At 33.2% G+C, this 18,402-nt stretch overlaps 2 protein-coding genes and 1 long non-coding RNA gene across 3 annotated transcripts; 1 reads left to right on the top strand and 2 right to left on the bottom strand.

Moving 5' to 3' along the window:
• Positions 1 to 604: 604 nt before the first annotated feature.
• Positions 605 to 7,995, bottom strand: LOC117325785 (telomerase RNA component interacting RNase-like). The gene is made up of 3 exons (XM_033882241.1): positions 7,727 to 7,995; positions 6,593 to 6,667; positions 605 to 4,420 (listed from the first exon to the last, which is right to left on the bottom strand). Exons 1-3 carry the CDS (start codon positions 7,967 to 7,969, stop codon positions 4,313 to 4,315), a joined length of 426 nt encoding a protein of 141 aa, XP_033738132.1. The 5' UTR covers positions 7,970 to 7,995; the 3' UTR covers positions 605 to 4,312.
• Positions 7,996 to 8,028: 33 nt separating this feature from the next.
• LOC117325784 (NADH dehydrogenase [ubiquinone] 1 alpha subcomplex assembly factor 2-like) lies at positions 8,029 to 15,135 on the top strand. Its single transcript, XM_033882240.1, has 6 exons — positions 8,029 to 8,383; positions 9,190 to 9,285; positions 11,058 to 11,098; positions 13,011 to 13,085; positions 14,392 to 14,461; positions 14,700 to 15,135. The coding sequence occupies exons 1-6, from the start codon at positions 8,272 to 8,274 to the stop codon at positions 14,798 to 14,800; spliced, it is 495 nt and encodes a 164-aa protein (XP_033738131.1). The 5' UTR covers positions 8,029 to 8,271; the 3' UTR covers positions 14,801 to 15,135.
• A 54-nt stretch (positions 15,136 to 15,189) lies between these two features.
• Positions 15,190 to 18,402, bottom strand: LOC117325786. Its single transcript, XR_004532377.1, has 2 exons — positions 18,316 to 18,402; positions 15,190 to 17,381 (listed from the first exon to the last, which is right to left on the bottom strand). It is a non-coding gene; the product is annotated as an uncharacterized LOC117325786 (long non-coding RNA).

Here is an 18,402-nt window from a genome sequence, read left to right as displayed (position 1 = left end):
TCAAACTTTAAAAAGCAGAAATTATTTTCCAAAAATAAATCCATATTGTCCTTGTTAAACCCCACATGAACATTTATGCGAAAATTAGGACAAATAACACATAATCTGACTAATCTGTAGACAACTATAGAAACATACACCATAACTTAAACCAAGAAATTGTTTAAGAAAACTTAAGACCCTAACATGTCCAAAAATTACACAAATAGGAATTTTTCCCAAATTAATCAATACTGTCCTTGTTAGACCCAATATAAGTGTATATATGACAAAATTTCACAGACACAGGGACATAAATTATATATAATGAAGGGTGTAAATTGTCCAATTTCGGTTGAAAACTAGACCTTTTTAGCAACAGATCTTCAAGTAATGCAAGACCATCGCCATAGGTAAAGTAACATAATAGTTTCGTTTTCACAACTGGTTGTAGGTGATAATTTTTTTTTTTTTTTCAAATATGGATGCAAGCTTGCGCTGTACAGCATTAATGTTACATGAAATAAATGTTCTAACGGACGGATGGACGGACGGACGGACGGACGGACAAAGAGTAACATGTTATGCATGTGCATAAAATAGTGAAAGCTAAATACAATGTACAACTATTGATATTGAAGTTTTTATTGAATGTGACAAGTTATGACTCATATGTATATTGTAGAAAAAAACAAAACAAAATCAACCAAACAAAACAGTTACCCATGTTGGGATAAAACATACAAGTACATAAAAATATATTTCTTTACAATCAATGAACACTTGCGTCTCATGTCCAAAAAAACACTTCAAACCAAATCAGTTTTACAATGTGTAATAAATATTTGTTCTTGTTTGATGCTCTAACAAGTGCTAGGGGCATTAGCACAAATTCATAGATATCTTCAAATTCACTATCAACTTTCTTTAAGAAGTGACCTGCAGTTATCAATAATCTGATGAAATAAACCGAATAATTTCTATCAAAATTTGCCGTAGTTGACCAAGACTCTCACAAGTAAAACGCGTCCTGGGAATAAATGTTACTGCGTTATTGAGAGTTCCCTGTATATTTATATATATATACAGTTTATACACCATACAATTTACTTAAATTTAAGAAACAAAAATCATCTATTATATAGATACAAAACACATGTTTTTCACTAAATGTAATGCTGTGCAGTTGAGAACATTGATGTAATAAATCATATTATATAATTCTTTTGAGCTCCTAACCATCAACTTCAGCTTATTTTGGTAGGTATTATTTTTACATTAAGCCTTTTGTATTTCACTCGGGGAATGTAACGGTTCGATTGTTGTTCAGCCATGCATGGTTCCAAGAACTAAGACATAAGGTCTGTTCCACTTCCTTCTTTAAAATCATGTAAGAAAGGGCAAGAGTTGTGATGACTTCATCAACAAAAATTTGCATGCGTATACGTATTTTAAAAAGTATTCCTATTCAACTAACTTCTCCTTAAAATTGAAATTTTTGCTGAAGTCATACATTACCACATTATACAATTAAAGATGAATCCACTTAGAAAATTTTAACAAAAACAACAATCTTTCCAATTACAACATTCCCTAAAGGCTTGAAATACATGCATAAAGAATAACGGCAAGAGGAAATGTAAGAGACAAATATTCCAATAAATAACAGAAACACTTGTATATGGCATACTCATCAGAACCCAATTTCAAATACAGACAACAACAGAAGAAGACTAAAAAGCAACATTGTAAACTCTACTTCATCATATTGGGATGATCAAATTTAAGTGAATAGTTGGCAAGCAGTAAAGAATCATATTCAACTTATACCAAGGTATATTAATTTATGTGAGACAAATTATTAATACTTTATCAAAAAGAGGAAAGCTTGGATTCAATTGAAAATGAAATCATTGGATTCAAATTTGTTTTAAAGTTTGGGACACTGATGAAGACCTACCACAAATAGTTCAGCAATACAACATGCAATATCTTGTTTCTGTGATAACATTCATATATCATGGGTTATTATATTGACCAATGAAAACACTTACAACCTCTTCAACACATATGCTAAACAAAACATGTTCATCTCGGAGGATGCGTTTAATAAAAAGAGCAACAAAAATGTTGTGAAATGGCTGCAGTTATGCTAGATATATTAACCTCACACAGCAAGGTCACATGTTCACAAAGATCTGAACAATTTATTATCAATCTACATAAACACTTCGTCTGAACAAGATAAAAACATAAACAGCTGTCAAAAAAATCTGATAGGTTGTCTGTCCAGCAGGTTCACAAATACCAAACAGATCATCATTCGGGGAGTATTGCAGTAAAATTTGATCAACTCCAAACACTCCACAGTACATTTTCTAATGTAGTAAAGTACTTACTAGGAATGATTGAATGTGTATAAAAAATAAGATATCAATTCCGTTTTCTAAATAGGGTTCTGTTAGTAGAGAATCCCAGCACTTGATATTATAAATACTCCAAGAAGAATTTCTGAAAGAGGTATTTTCACTTAACATTTTCCTTCCTTCATATTGCTTGCCTTTTAACAATTTGAGAACAATCCAAATAAAACTGAAGAAGTTTCTTACATCTTATAGCTCAGGATTTTTATCCCCACACTACTCATGATGCTGATTACTCACAGGAGTGAGGACATTCATCATGCTTTATTTTTCCAACATTTCCTATTAAAGTCTACAACCTTTTCATAGAGTTTGATGAATACTGAAGAAATACAGCTATATGTAACAATTTTCACATGAAAACAACTTTCCAAAGCATCTATACAGAAAAAAAGTGGTAGGATTCCCTATTTTTCTATACCTTTATTTTACAATACATTCTCAAGTGAACAATATACTTCTTAATCTAACAACTTTTCATAGTTACTTAGACATACACTTAAACTGCGTAGAGAAGACAAATTGCAATGTGTTACCAAAAACTATGAAAAGTCCTTGTAAAATATTTATGATAGCTAAATCCATAATTTTAAGAGATCTTTTTCACAATGAACTTCCATCACTGATATATGTCTGTACTGTGGTACCGTATATTACAAAAGCATCAGCAGTTTAATGGATGAATTATTCACTATTTACAAATAATGCTGTCTATGTAACAAGTGCAATCCAACAAAAAACTATAAATCTAGAGTGCAAAATTTATGTCACAGCATAAGCTTTCTTCTCTAAAATGAGCTGTTGTAATATGAAGACAGATCTATGATCATGACATATAACTAAATAAAAAAAAAAAAAAAACAGAAATTGAAACTGACAGTATACCAGGAATTCCTCCAAGTGGCAGTCTGATTCATTTTGTCATTACGCAATTTACATGAAAGTACACACCCTCCCAATCAAATAAAGACCACTAGCAATTTCTCGTATAAAAGGCTTTTGAGGTACATTCTATCACTATCTTGTAGATCTTTATATAAAGTTTGGTTTCAGTCTGGTAAGATTTAGAGATGACAATGGATCAGATTCAGCATTGAATGGGTAAGAAAAATGAAAAGAGAATTTTGAAATATGTTATCAATGAGTCAAAGTGTCAAATGATTATTGAATGCATGAATTTAAAATGATTATTGAATACATAATCTCACACCACCCTACCCCCTGCACCAGTAAATAAGATTGTCATGATAAGGATATGGTTAACTTTAGTGTTTATACTGGTAATATTTAATGCTATTTCCACTGAGGTATTGAGAGTTTATTGAGTTTAATGAGCTGGTACTACAGAGACTCTGTAGGATAACCAATGACACTAATATATCATACTTTATGTGCACTACACAAGATGGACTGCTGATCTTAGGCAGCCACGAAGTACTGGGCCACACTTATGGGGTTTCCAAAAATTGAAACTTTTTTGTGCAAGTTTTAGGTGCATATTTGACATCCAATATTAGAGGAAATGACCACTAAATAAAAGTCTTAAGGACTACCTTTGGCCATTAGATTACTTAACAGTGCAAACACATCTAGCCCTTTCTGCATGAACAGCATGATCACCGGTATATCTCCCAAATAATTTGCACACTTTCTAACCATGTTAATACGTTTATTCAAATCTTGGTGAAATCTGTGTACTGCAGACCCGTAGTGCTTTAGACTTGATCCTTGCCCCAGGTACTGATGTCAACATTTCCATCAAATTTGAGGTTGATATGCCAAAAGAAACTTTTTGAAGTCGCAAATGGTGATCACATCTTCCATGAGGTGGCAAAACAGTCACTTCCAACTAAACCATTTGCTTCCTTAGCAGGTAGATATTTTCCTTATACTCACTTTGCATTGACTATTCATTTCACTAGTGGCCTGCTTTTATCCTCATCCATGCACATCTTAGACTTATACTCGTTCACTTCAGCTAAATACTTAGACCAAGCGCTACCGTCAGAATCCTCCTCCTGAAAAGAATCTAATCTTTTCACACAACAACCAAAATTTCTTCAAGTTCTAGATTTCTATAAGCCTTTCCTCTTTAACAATCTCTTTTTAGTACAAGCACACCAATTCAAAATGCTTCAATTTGTTTCTCTAGAAATAGATTTTACTTGGAAAAATATTTGAGAGAACATATTTTCATCCTTTAAAAAAAGACACTCAAAATTGTTTTCCTAACAATTACACATTCATCAAAAGTGATCACATAAACTATCCACTTTTTTGTTTATCTAATATAAGAAATGTATGTTTTATATATCATTCATGTACATTGAACTACTGAATTAGTTTAGATATGAATAATGTAGGAGTCGACAATGTTTGTATTCAAATAGTTCATTTGAATGTTAATTTCCCATGGAAATCTGAAAAAATATAACATATTGAAGATTTTTTTTTGTGGAAATGCTAGATTTATTTACAAAGTAGTTGGCTAAACAAGTATCTATAGCATATGTCAGAATAACAAAAGAACCAGGAAGTATCTATAGAAGATAGCATTTCACTTAAAACCTGAACTGGGTATGTGTGATTACTGACCATACAGAGGTGTAAAACAGGCATAAGGATGTCTTGGTAAAAAACAATGCTTGAATGATGAATAAAATGTCTTCAGATATCTGATATATCCCCTCAGAGTTTAGGGCCCAATATATCTTACAATGTACAAAATACACAAAGTGAAGCCTGCTGAAGATTAGGCTACCAGACATGGTACTAGAGAAGGTTAAAATTCATTGATGGTAAACCATCATCTAATCAAAGAAAGAGGGAGGAAACTTTGAAAACCTGGTAATTTATTTCATATTTGAATGATCATGATCGAAAGACCTCATTTTTGAAATGTTTAATTTGATGAAGATTTAAATAAAATGATTACAGGAATTGAAACAATCAACCATTAAGACTGTTAAATAAGCATTGAATAACCTTGGTCTTTTATAAAATAGGCAAACAAGTCATATGTATAATAATCATCTCCCTTTAAAGATTAGTATCTTAGTGAATCATGGTTACTCAATTAAACAGTAATTTCAGTAACGAACCATATTGCACATACATGTGTATATTAATATAGTGGATGGGAAAACAAGCTTAGAGCTTGTATAAGACACGGCTTTCAAAGGCAATGACAGTTAGAAGATAGAGTAAACAAACAGTTATGGTACAAGTATCTGTATCTAACCATCAATTTAAAACAACTTCATCAGGTTTAGTGCAGAAAGGATTAGAGAAATAGGGGAAACCATCTACTGATGAGGAAAACCAGTCAATGATCGCCCTTGATTACATTTTCTATTTTGGGGGAATGATCTGACAATTGGTATTAAATGAGATTTCTCTACAGCTAATCATGTGTTATAACATTACAAAGAGACAAGGTGAGAAACAATGGAGGTCAATACAGTGATGGTATCAATAGAGAAACACTGTGACTTCTAATAGAAAACTGGCACACCAAAATAATTTCCAATCACGTCTCAGATGAGAAGTATTCCAGAAATCAGTTTCAGGAAAAGAAAAACAAAAAATTGCAGGACAAATGGAAAATACACTCCCTAAAGTAAGACTTAGGTACAGAATTACTGACTACTAAGTGAAAATTGGAAAATCACTACCAGTCCCTGTAAGAAATGTGCTTGCATGGTAAAAGTCAGTATAAATAAACTTCTGAAGGTGGACTGATGAAGTTGATGTTTCACATATTTTGGTATAACATCCAACAGTTTAAAACAGACTAACATTTAACAATATTGATGGCATATATTGAATTATCTAAAATGTTTCCTTTTAAGGATTTTTCTTTGTCAGAAGTCAGAACTATTGTATTTTGATTTTTTTTTATTGTTTCATTTAGCCTTTGATAAGAATCTATGTACGAAATTTCATTTAACTGAAAAGAAAACCTAATTAAATGTGTTGCCTTTTTTTTTATCGAGAAACACTGAAATAAACCTGAACTTTTAAGTTGGTACGTATAGATGTCCAGTATTCATTTTACTTTACCTGCAAATAACCATTTCAGTTAGCTAAGTATGAGTAATCGCATGTCGAGGAAAGAAGCATAGGTCATATACTGGTTGTTTCTCTTGGGAAACTACTGCCTATACTAGCATTAGACCCTTACTACTTACTTTTTTCTCTGGTTTTGGTTTCTTGGCCACAATACCAGTTTTGAGTGGACGATTAGCGCCTTTCCTCTTCCCTACCTGACAACAGAAGCACTGACAAATTTAGACTAAAATTCTTTTATCAAACCCTGGGATATCATATGCTACAATAATTATAGATAATAATATATATCTATATATATTATTCTTAAGTTTCTACTTATCTATTTCCACAATACAGTGAATGTATCAAATTATAATGCTTAAAAATTAAATTATCAATTTGAGAAAAAGAAAAAAAAATGTTTTAATGCCATTTAAATTGATAAGTATTTAGAAACTTTTCCAAAACAAAAAAAAATCAAACCCCTTTAAATCATTTTCTAATTCCATTCTATTACTCCAGTTGATGTAACATTTAATAAACAAATTAATAACATCCACCTAAATTCACTATATATATATGTAAATATATAATCAGTGTATGAACTGTTTTAAATTAATATAAAAAATCAATGTAGATATATGCCCAATGTGTATATCTACATATAACACAAATTACTTGGAATGGGTCCTTATCAGGAAACTTGGTGGCATTAAATCAATCAACCTAATTAATATAAGGTGTTATCAATAACATTACATACCATTTCAAATTTAACTGGAGCATTTCAAGCCATCTCAATTTATTTTGTCTTAAAATAACATAAATCTACAGGATGACCATTCATTCCTATTGTGTGATTTCATTAAATTCCGAAATTATGTTACACATATCTAGGCCTATAATAGGCTATATGTTTAATTGTTTATACTGTTAAGCTATATTGAGTCCCATTTAATAGTATTAGCTTTTAATACTCTTTAACATGTATTTTAATCATAATTAAAAACATAATGATTGCTTAAAAATCACCTTGATCTGCACCTTATATTTTACATATATAATTAAAAACAAACCAAAGACAAATCATGTAGACAACAGCTGGGAAGAGTTGCTCCCCTTACATGAAGAATAGAATGAATTGCTAATCATCAATCAAAATAATTAGAGATAAGTAATAAAAAGACATCTAAGCCACGGAAAATAACATAAATATAGGATAACAATATCAAAAAATGTTCTGTCGCGTCCAATATTCCTGTCCTACTCCTTACAATAGGTAAAATAACTGGCTTCTTGTCTGTCGTTGTCGGAGCCGAGACGGAACTTTCTTGACAGACGGAAGAGGAAGATTTATCTGACTTTGAGGAATCAGTTTCATTGTTTGCGTGTGTAGTTTGTTGGTCCTTTTGTTCCATCTGTTTTCTAAACATTTCCAAGAAACTTCCATCATTTGAAAACTTGTTTCCAGTAAAAGTTGACGCCGGCGAGACTCCCGTTCCTCTTCTTGCGGCCATGTTTCATAATTTATGTAACGAGTAATCTGATTGGTTAAATGATTTGGTGTACTAAAACCACCAAAAAAACTGAAAGGTCCATGCACAATGAAGTGTCTGGTTAAAAAATCACCTAAAGTGACGCATCTGTGTATATACAGCTCAGCTATACAGTCAAGCTGGAAAATAGTAACCGAGTAATAATTTAATCGTGGCATAACTTTGTAAACCATTGATATGCTGTAGCCTAGGCATATTTCAAATCCTTTTCTTGGTCTTGTTTGTTCATTAGTGCTACATTTGCTTACATGTTGTAGACAAACATGCAAGCGATTGTACGTATTTTTCGAAATTTAAGGAATTCCATTGCAATTCCAAAATCAACATTTAAAGGAGAAGATCACCTCGGAAACAAATACTACGAGAGAATTGCAGGTAAACCAGCAGTTACCTGGAAATGTCAATGACTGTAATGTAGCCCCGACTAGGCCTAACGTTAGGCGTGAAGGTCTACTGTATACTATATATATATCAAGACTCGATAATCAAATTACAAATTAGGCCTATGCATAATGTATATGACATTTTTCATAAACATTTCATGGAAAGTTTATGATATATCTCGTTAAAGATGAATTATAAAGAAAAGTATATAAGATACAATGTAGAGCATCTAGTTATGTTTTATAAAATATTTATTATATGTAAGATATTGTATACCTACTCAGAGACCTATATTAATTTAGTATATAGGTCACTGACCTACTATATCTATAACATATCTCAAAGTATATGATATATTATTTATATTATTATTGAAATAGATTATATGGGTTTTTTTAATGACTGGATCAAGATTGCTTTATGGACAAAATATGACGTTGACTTGCCAGTCATATATACAAGCACCTGAGGCACTTGTAATATTGAGATAAATACAATAGATTTGAGATACACTATATAAATACAGTATACAATATCCTGATGTCTCTATATTGACTCCACTATTGATATGTACAAGTCCATACCCGGTTATTATATTGCTATAAGCTGTAATGTGACTTTGGGGTTATGTCTGTATACATATATATATATTTATAGCATATTACCATTGAATTTTCCAACATTAAACAGCAGGTTCTTGAGAAGTTAGGAAATACATTAAGGTGAAAATAATCCTAGCGTGAAACGTCATCTATTAAATTGAAACCAAACTTGAACTACCTATTATAATCTTTCAGATGAAAAGAGAAAATGGAAAGGTTATCGTTTTGTGAAACCTTATGATGGACAGTCTAAAGCCAACAGCGAGTTGGAGATTCCAACTGAATGGAATGGTAAGTGCTTTTATAAAAACCTGACATAAATACATGCTGAAAATGTAGAAGTAAATGATCCTGGGCAGCTCGAATAAAGAGTTTTCCAAGTTCATATCAATTTGACTTGACACGCTTTTGGCTTCTTTCAATATTATGTGTTTATGTAAACTTTTCTACTGTACCAAACTTAAGAGGCCCATATGCCCGAGATCTGATATGTATACTGATCAACAGGATAAGGATTTAAACAACTTCTATTCAATAACCAAGAGGCCCAGGGACTTGATATTAGGCTTGTAGCATGCTTGGATGAAGGGCTACCAAGTGCATTCAAATGAATGACCTTGACTCACATTCAAGGTCACAGGGGTCAAATAGGCTAATATCTTTAAATGACACCTTCTCATAAACAACAGGCACAGGGACTTCATATTGGGCCTGTAGCATGCTTCAATGTAATGTTACCAAGTTTGTCCAAATGAATTACGTACCTTGACTCGCATTCAAAGTCACTTGGGTCAAATAGGATCAAAGCTTTAAACAATTTCTTTTAAGTATAAACCAAGAGGCCAAGGGACTTGATACTGTGCCTGTATCAAATATTAGAGAAGGCTAGTTTTATTCATGTCAATAGATTTACTAGTCCTTAATTCCAGCATAACACTGGCCAAATATCAAGTCTCGAAGTCTTTTGGCTATTGAGAAATCATTGTTTAAAATTTGTAGCCTATTTGAAATCTTCAACCTTGAATTTAGGTCAAGGTCATTCATTTGAACAAAGCTCTTCATCCAAGTATATAATATAGGTACCATGTCAAGTCTCTGGACCTCTTGGTTATTTGGAAGAAGTCCTTTTAAGATTTTATCTGATTTGACTCCTGTTACCTTGAACGTAGGTCAAGGTCATTCATCTGAACAAACTTTGTAGCCCATCATCCAAGCATTCTATAGGTACAGTATTACGTCACTGGGCCCCTGTAGCCTTGAATGTAGGTCAAGGTCATTCATTTGGATACATTTGGTAATATTGGGAATCAGTCCTTTTAAGAATTTAGCTGATTTGAGTCCTGTGTCCTGGATGATGAATGTAGGTCAAGGTCATTTTTTTTAACAAATATGGTAGTCCTTCATCTCAGCATGCTACAGACCCAACATCAAGTATCAGCCTCACGATTATAGAGAAGAAGTAATTGAAAGATTTAAGCTTATTTGATCCCTGTGACCTTAGGGCAGGTAAGCTAAAAAGTTATTAGAATAAGTCACCATAAACAAATGATAGTCAAAAATGTGATTTCCCTATATAAACTTATAAGCTATAGTAAAGTTTACCCCCTCGCCAGGGACAAACGTGAGACCCCAGACTCTTGAAATTCATAATTTGGTAAAGTACCTTAAGACCTTTCCATCTATGAAGACTCAGAAGAGTGTTTGATTCCATCGTATCTGAGAGTAAAGAAGAAGATTTTTGAAGTTTTAGTCAATTTGACCGTTTTTGGCCCCGCCCCTCAGGCCCCTGGGGGGTGGGGACCATATAATTCATAATTTTGGTTGACCTTTAGCCATAGAAGCTTCCTGCCAGTCATTGAATTTAGTTCAGCGGTTTTGGAGAAGAAGTACAGTCGAAAATGTAAATTGTTTACGGACAGACGACGTACAAAAGGCGATTAGAATAAGAGATGAAGTCTCATATAACCTGAACATCTATAAGGAGAGAGAGAAAGCATGATGGTCTTGTTGTTTTGCAGTAAACAAGAAACATACCAATAATGAATATGTGCTTTTATTTTCAGCATGGCTCAGGAACAGCAGGGATAACCCTCCCACAATCAAGGTACTCTTAATTACAAGTTCGAGGATTACTCATGTAAAATGTTGCACATTAATAAAACATGCTTTTAATGAATAGGGATGTATTATGGTGAACTTAACTTTTAAGTCATCAGCAGCTTATTTGACAATTCAAATTTATTTCTTGTAATAAATATGCAGTTTGGAAAGTTTTAAGTGGTAGCATTATATATTTTCATCTTAAATGAGTGTTGAGGTAATGTGGAATTTATGTATTTGATATGTGACGAGGCAATTGATATACAATGTATATTGAATTTTAAATAAGTTTAATAAATTCCACATTCACTCTGTTAAAATCCAAAAGTGGGGTTTGCATTTAGTGGGGCCTGGGGTTTTGATTCTGAAGCAGATGATACAATAACATGTTGAGTAAAACTTATTACTTTGTCTTAATTGATGGTAGATATGGCATACAAAAGTGCATACGGGTTGACTAAAAGGTATTTGGTCACTTACCTGATGAAATATAGCTCAACAGATATGGAACTTACTTACAAACAAGATCAATTTTCATAACTTTTTATAGAGGACATGAATGTAGATAATGTTTTCTCTTCATTGTGACTACATATGTATTATCAACACTGAAAATCATTATTACAATCTTAACTTTTTGTGAAATACATGTTCAGTGTTGACACAATGATCACAATGTAGTGAAAACATGACCTACATTCACATGCTTTACAAAACTTCAACTTGTCCAAAAGTGAGCTTCTAACCTGACCAAATATACTCCAAATACTTTCAGTTAACCTGTGAGTGCAATTGACATTGGTTTGGTTTATTTTGTTTAACGTCCTATTAACAGCTAAGGTCATTTAAGGATGGCCTCCCGTGCGTGCAACATGCATACGTGTGGTGAGTGCGTATGTGTGTTTTGGGAGGCTGCGGTATGTTCGTATTAAGTCTCCTTGTGATAGGCCAGAACTTTTGCTGATTTATAGTGCTACCTCGCTGAAGCATACTGTCGAAGACACCAAGCAGGACACCCCACCCGGTCACATTATACTGACAACGGGCGGACCAGTCGTCCCACTTCTAATATGCTGAGCACTAAGCAGGAATAGAAACTACCATTTTTAAAGACTCTGGTATGTCTCGGCTAGGGGACAGAACCCAAAGCCTTCCTCACAGGGGCGAACGCTCAACTAAAGGCCAAAAGTGAGGCATTGTCAAGGGAGACATTAGGAAGAAGAAAGTTGTTAAGAAAGAAGAGAAAATATAAGATCCCAAATTTAGTCGCCTCTTATGATCATGCAATGGACATATTCAACGTTAAGACAAAAAATTAAGTTTTCCTCGCAATGCCACTGCATTTTCCACTTTTGAATTGAAACTTATTCCCCCCCCCCCCCCCCCCCCCCCCCCTTTGCTTTGACACAAGTTTAAGATTCTATTTATCATAACTCAAATTTATGAGAAATTAAGCTAAATCTCTCAAATTTTCCTATAAGACAGCTGCCTAATCTCAACCCAAACAGTAAGATTTCCACTACCAAGATAATCATGTTATTTATGACATCATAATAATGTTATTAATATCATGATAGTGATATTAAATAAAAATGTCTTACTACTTCAGTATAGTATTGTATGACATGACAAAACATGCCAGTTATGTGAAAAAATGGATTAAGTAGGCTTCTTTTAGATTCCTGTTCAAAATTCATTACATGTAATAGATTTATGGCCTATATGTTGATCAATTTAAACGAATTAGTTAACAAAATGTCCCAAACAATATTTGAACCACTTCATCATATCAATGTATGGCTATGTATAAGTCAGTTTTACATTCACTTTATGGTAATTCCATACAACATTCTCAATGACATATCTATGTAAACAATGCAGTTATGAGATCCCTAAATGATTATGTTTTCATCCAGGAAATTGAAAGAAATTATTTGCTGATGATGAGAACACGACAGAGAGCACTTGAAGTTGATACCAGAGAAGAAGCAGTAAGAAATGAATTTCATTATCTGAAAAACAAGATTTTTTTTTGTATTAATAATACAATGAATATGTACATGTACTAAAAAATAATGCAGATTTCGAGTTTAAGATATATTTAAGGGGCACCTAAACAGCAAATCCAGCCAAAACAGCTGATATTTTGCAAGGCTATACATCCCTACTAGGGTGCAATTTAATAGAAGTAACTTGATAAAATTTTGATATGCATCATGTCAAACTGTGGGCCTTGCTGCTGACATTTAATTTGTTCAGTAGTTCGTAAATTTCAACAAAACATGAGAAAAATGCATGTTTCAGGGGGACACAATTAACTCATTTGTATCGCATTTATTGTGCAAAACAGTCATGTCGTTTTGCTCACAAGGGTCTAAAGCACAAAATAGGAGCATTGGTTTGACTAGATTGGACTTTATGATATGTTTTAACACTGATTTTATTTAGACCTTGAAATGCAACTGGCGGTTATGAATAATATCACACAATTATGGCATATAAAAAGGTATTTCAAATGTCAAAAATGCTCATATTGGATACTATAGAGAACTCTAGACATGGCAGGACGATTGTTTTTAGGAAAAAATGTTGAGTTTGGGGTAAAAGATATGTATTTCTGAAAAAGGCCCAAAACTCATCAGTTTGACAATTTGTCTTAAAAAGTTCATTCCTACTATAATCAGTTGTCTTAAAAGTATGATATAGGAGCATTTTTAATGGCTGAAATGCCTCCCTTTATGCCATATTTGTGTAATATCATCCACAGCCGCCATTTGCATTTCAAGGTCAAAACAAAATATGTGTCTATACCTACATAAAGTCAAATCCGGTCAAACAAATGCTCCTACCCTGTGCTATGGACACTTGTGAGCATGACAGCTGGACTATTTTTCAGGTTTGGTTATTTTTGTGACTTAGAATTATTCCATGCTACATCTTACCATAAAGTAACTCTATGGAAGAAATGGTTAACATCTACATCAAATTATTTGTGAAAATGGTTAAAATGGGAGGAGAATGACATTTTGAATCTATACAATGTATGCACATCACAGCATTCGCCAATGAAAATGTTTTTTGGTGTGCATAGTTCTTTCCCTTGGAGTGTATGTAATATCTATTTGATCCATCTACAGGGATAGGGTCTGAGACATATATTGTTTTACTTTTTATGCATTTAAGATAAAGAGAACTGATGTTTATTATTTTAAATCATGTTTGTTTAGATATATCAACATTAAAATGTCTTGGGTTTTACTGTTTCATGAAAATCTTTACTTTTTTTCTCCATTACAGGAAAAATTGTCATCAGAAGCAAATAATGAAATTGCTACAAATCTTGACTCCTCAAAATTAAGTCAAAAGCGTAAGTTAAACTCTTCACACAGATCAAATTGCTTAACTTCAACAGAAAAGAAAATATAAGGCATGTCATTGTAGCCATGAGACATGGCAAAATACTATTCACTAGGCCTAGCTATAAAGTACTTGGGTGTTCTATATAAGTATTAGTGTTGTATATAATTTTTTTGCAGTTGTATATAATTATAGTGGTTGTATATAATTTTTCCAGTTGTGTATAGAATTATTTCTATTGTTTCTAGGACCACATCCCGATTTTGAAGATATGGAAATGAAATCTGGATCTGCTAGAAACTTTGACTATAAAGACAGAGAAAAGCCTATAGACAGAACAGTGTCTTGACATAAAGTGTAATGTTCTATTTCATTTGAATGTGCATGAAATTAATTTCATCCAAGACTGGACATCCAGACTCAATTTGTGCTTGGTAGATAACAAATTCTAGGAAACCTATTATAAGTTATTGTCAGAAAAGGTTTGAGAGTCTAATGTTCTAGCCCATGTGTTTTCTACCGGCTGATATACTTAGGACTGTGCAGAGAGGGTGTACTGGTAAATTAGAAATCTCCAGGAACATTAAAAGTTATCTAAACAACAACACGATAACTTTCCCTGGAAAATTAAAGCATGTTTGGAGTCTCCAATGCTATAGACGTCAATAAAAGTCCATACTTGATGCTTAGTGTCTATTCAGTGATTTTTGAATGTTGAATTGTTTTTATAAATATAAATAGTCCCAGATTTTAATAAAATCACAATGTACATAAACATCAGACACAGGCATTCCAAGGTTCTTGTAAAGGTAATGCAGCAGTCATTCACAAATCTTACATTTATACAAGTCACAAGTAATTCACTTGGGCCAATAATTGTAGTATAAGCTTATATTTTTGGTTGGTAAAAATAGAGAATGAACAATTTGTGCCTTTATTCATAAATCATATGAAGTTATGAGTGTTGTGGGCAAAACTAGGTTTGATCATGGATTCATCTTCAGTTTAGGAAGTCAACATCATGTTTCTTATCATATTTATCATATTTAATCCATTTTCATTCAAAATGAAAAAGTGTTCATGACAACAACCATACCTGTGAAGGGGACATAACTGGAAATATTAGAAAGACTTTTTCGATTCCCCCCTAAAATCCAATAATGCATTTCCGTCTAAAATGAAAAATCCAGCTATCAAGAACTTGAGTCTTGAAATGTATAAGGTAAAACCTAAAGAATTTAAATACATAACTACATTTGTATATCTTAGTTTTGAATGTTAAAGAGGCCAGTTCAACTGAATCAAACAAGTGCATGATCAAATCAAAGGATAAGGGTCCGAAAGGATCAAATTCTAAATGTTCTTACTGGAAAATAATTATTTTGTTTTGACAGTTTAAGAAGCATGTGGATTGAAACCAAATATGTTGTGAACAGTCAAGGCTAAGATTTTAAATTTTTGATGATGGTTACATTCCAAAGAACCAGTTGACATGTAGATCAGTAGTGTATGATTGTCTTAAAATTATATGCTGACTATTTTGAAAGTAGACATAAACTGAGTGATCTATGAAAGCCCCTCAGTCACTTTTGTACCAGTATAATATTAATATAATCACAGGCACCTGCTTCTGGTTAGTAAAAATAAAAATATTAACCCCTACTGCTAATATCAACGAGGTGTAACACTCGAAAAGTGGGAAGTGGGGGATGAGCTTTGATTCACTTTGAATTTAAGTTCAACCCGACTAAAATATCAAATGCACACAAACTTCAGTAATGTTCCTTGGTTTAAAATCCTTTGTTAATATGTATCGGAACTGGCTGGACAGGGTCGATCATCTGCGACCAGGTAGCTCATCAACTGGTAGAACATCCGGCCAGTGTTCAGAGGTCCCGGGTTTGAACCCTGGTCTGACCATACATTTTTTCACTCCTCTTACAAATAAAGTAGGAGAAGAGGCCAATATTTATTTTCTACAAATACTAATCAGAAGCACACGTCTGTAATATAATCTACTTTAGAGACTACCATTCTGTTTATTCCGTGAGATCCTACCATGCATGTACACTTGATGAATCCATTATAACAGCCACCAGAAAAAATTCTGTTTCCTACATGTTTGGCATTACTTTAAAAGTACTGAAATGGGGACTAATAATATGACAACAGAACACATACAATGTACCAACTCTCATAATAATAGTGCGTATACATAGTAGACTAACTCTTGACACCATTATATATATAATTAACTGAGGACAATTTTATGTTGACAATAATGTTTCAATGACACATGTATGCATGAATAATGGTTTATATCTTTTACATACAAAAGTGGTTAATATATTGATTATTTGATACACTTATCAACTGTCAAATCATAAAATGTTCACCATCATCACAAAGTCATTCAAATTTATCCATGCACCATGCATTCCAAGCATGCTAAAAATGTTTGATTCAAACACTCTGAATTTCTGTATTTCATCCAACTAAGGAATGAAAAACAATAAAATAAAGCAAACAAAATTCAACTGAAAATAAGTTAGATAACTATATGAAGTTCACTATTAGATGCAATGAGCTGCATAGTAATACAATCAGTCTGCTTTTTGCTGTTTTTTCTTTATGGCTGCCTCTCGTTTTGCTTTCTTTTTCTTCTCCTTTTCTTTTGCCTCAATCTCCTGTGCTAGTTTCCATGCAAGAATTGCACTTATGAAGAAAAACGGTGACAAACAAAGAAGAATCGTGAACACAAATTCCCAGGGACTTGTAGCTGCCCATTTTAAAATGTATTCCAACCATTCTCTCCAGTCAAACATGATTATCTTGTCAAAGTGTACTTGTCCAGTTTATTACTCAATAGGGAACACAGTCAACTCTTTCCCAATATCTGGAATATCTTGATTTTCTTTTCTCGCCAGTCTCTGCAATATACACAAAATGAACATATGAAAGATTGATAAAGATTCAATGAACAAGGCAGCGCACACAATATGAATCCTGTCGCACAGAAAACTTATCACATATGAAATCATTTTCATTGGCAGAACTTTAATGGAATATATCTACATGTATTGTTTGATATAATTTAATATGCAATAACCCAACAGGGCAAATGCATAGTCTACTTACTGGAGATCAGGGGTTGCGCTTATCACAGAATTATGTACAAAATTATTAACTTGTACAAGAGATGATGGTTGTGAGTGTAACTTTATGAAGACAAGATTTCATAATTGATGCATCATTAAAGAAAGTTGATAGAACACGGACTTTCACTGAAAGCCAGAACCCACTCCATCAGTGTCTATGACAGTAACAATATTTCAAGATGGCTGTCATATGCATGGTGGCCATCTTGAATGTCACAGCGATATTCGAGATGGAGGTTGCGGTGGCCATCGTGAATGTCAGACACGTGCATGGGTTTGAATGTCAATTTTGTTGTTTAGGATCATATATTAACCACGCCTGACCTATCATATTACAATCAGAAACTTGAAATTTAAGGGAAAGAGGTGAGGGCCGGACGTTGAGAGGACCAACGCCCTAACGACTCAAAAATAAAATTTTCAGGAAGGCGAGGTTAGGGTGACGGCCTTAATATCGCAAAGGATCAGCTTAAAAGTCGAACATTAATAAAATGTGATTTTGTAAATAACTGTAGTAGTCCACTGTAAACCTAGGCTGCTGTTCTGTATCTTATTGACTTGTACTGAACTTGTACATTACGTTATCGTGACGTGTCCATGATATGATGTTCTCTGGTTTTTATCGTAACTCTGCCTCGTAATCATTGCTGTGACAATTCACACGAGTGTTTTTGTACATGCAAGCCGAACTTTTGGTGGTACCTACCATGGATATCACAAATTAGGCCTATTTGTATACCGCATTTGTCATGTGTTTATGAACCGGCTGTCGGTTGTCGTGAACGGAAGTAAA

Source organism: Pecten maximus, chromosome 4, assembly GCF_902652985.1.
Source record: "Pecten maximus chromosome 4, xPecMax1.1, whole genome shotgun sequence".
Taxonomy (NCBI): domain Eukaryota; kingdom Metazoa; phylum Mollusca; class Bivalvia; order Pectinida; family Pectinidae; genus Pecten; species Pecten maximus.
This window is presented reverse-complemented; position numbering and strand designations above follow the sequence as displayed.

Excerpts from the sequence above, each read along its gene's own strand:
- LOC117325784 (XM_033882240.1), top strand. The coding sequence starts at position 8,272 with ATGCAAGCGATTGTACGTATTTTTCGAAATTTAAGGAATTCCATTGCA. Across the intron at positions 9,286-11,057 it reads GATTCCAACTGAATGGAATG|CATGGCTCAGGAACAGCAGG; the intron begins GTAAGTGCTTTT and ends TTTTATTTTCAG. Across the intron at positions 11,099-13,010 it reads ATAACCCTCCCACAATCAAG|GAAATTGAAAGAAATTATTT; the intron begins GTACTCTTAATT and ends GTTTTCATCCAG.
- LOC117325785 (XM_033882241.1), bottom strand. The coding sequence starts at position 7,969 with ATGGCCGCAAGAAGAGGAACGGGAGTCTCGCCGGCGTCAACTTTTACT. Across the intron at positions 6,668-7,726 it reads AGCCAGTTATTTTACCTATT|GTAGGGAAGAGGAAAGGCGC; the intron begins GTAAGGAGTAGG and ends TTCTGTTGTCAG. Across the intron at positions 4,421-6,592 it reads AACCAAAACCAGAGAAAAAA|GAGGAGGATTCTGACGGTAG; the intron begins GTAAGTAGTAAG and ends GATTCTTTTCAG.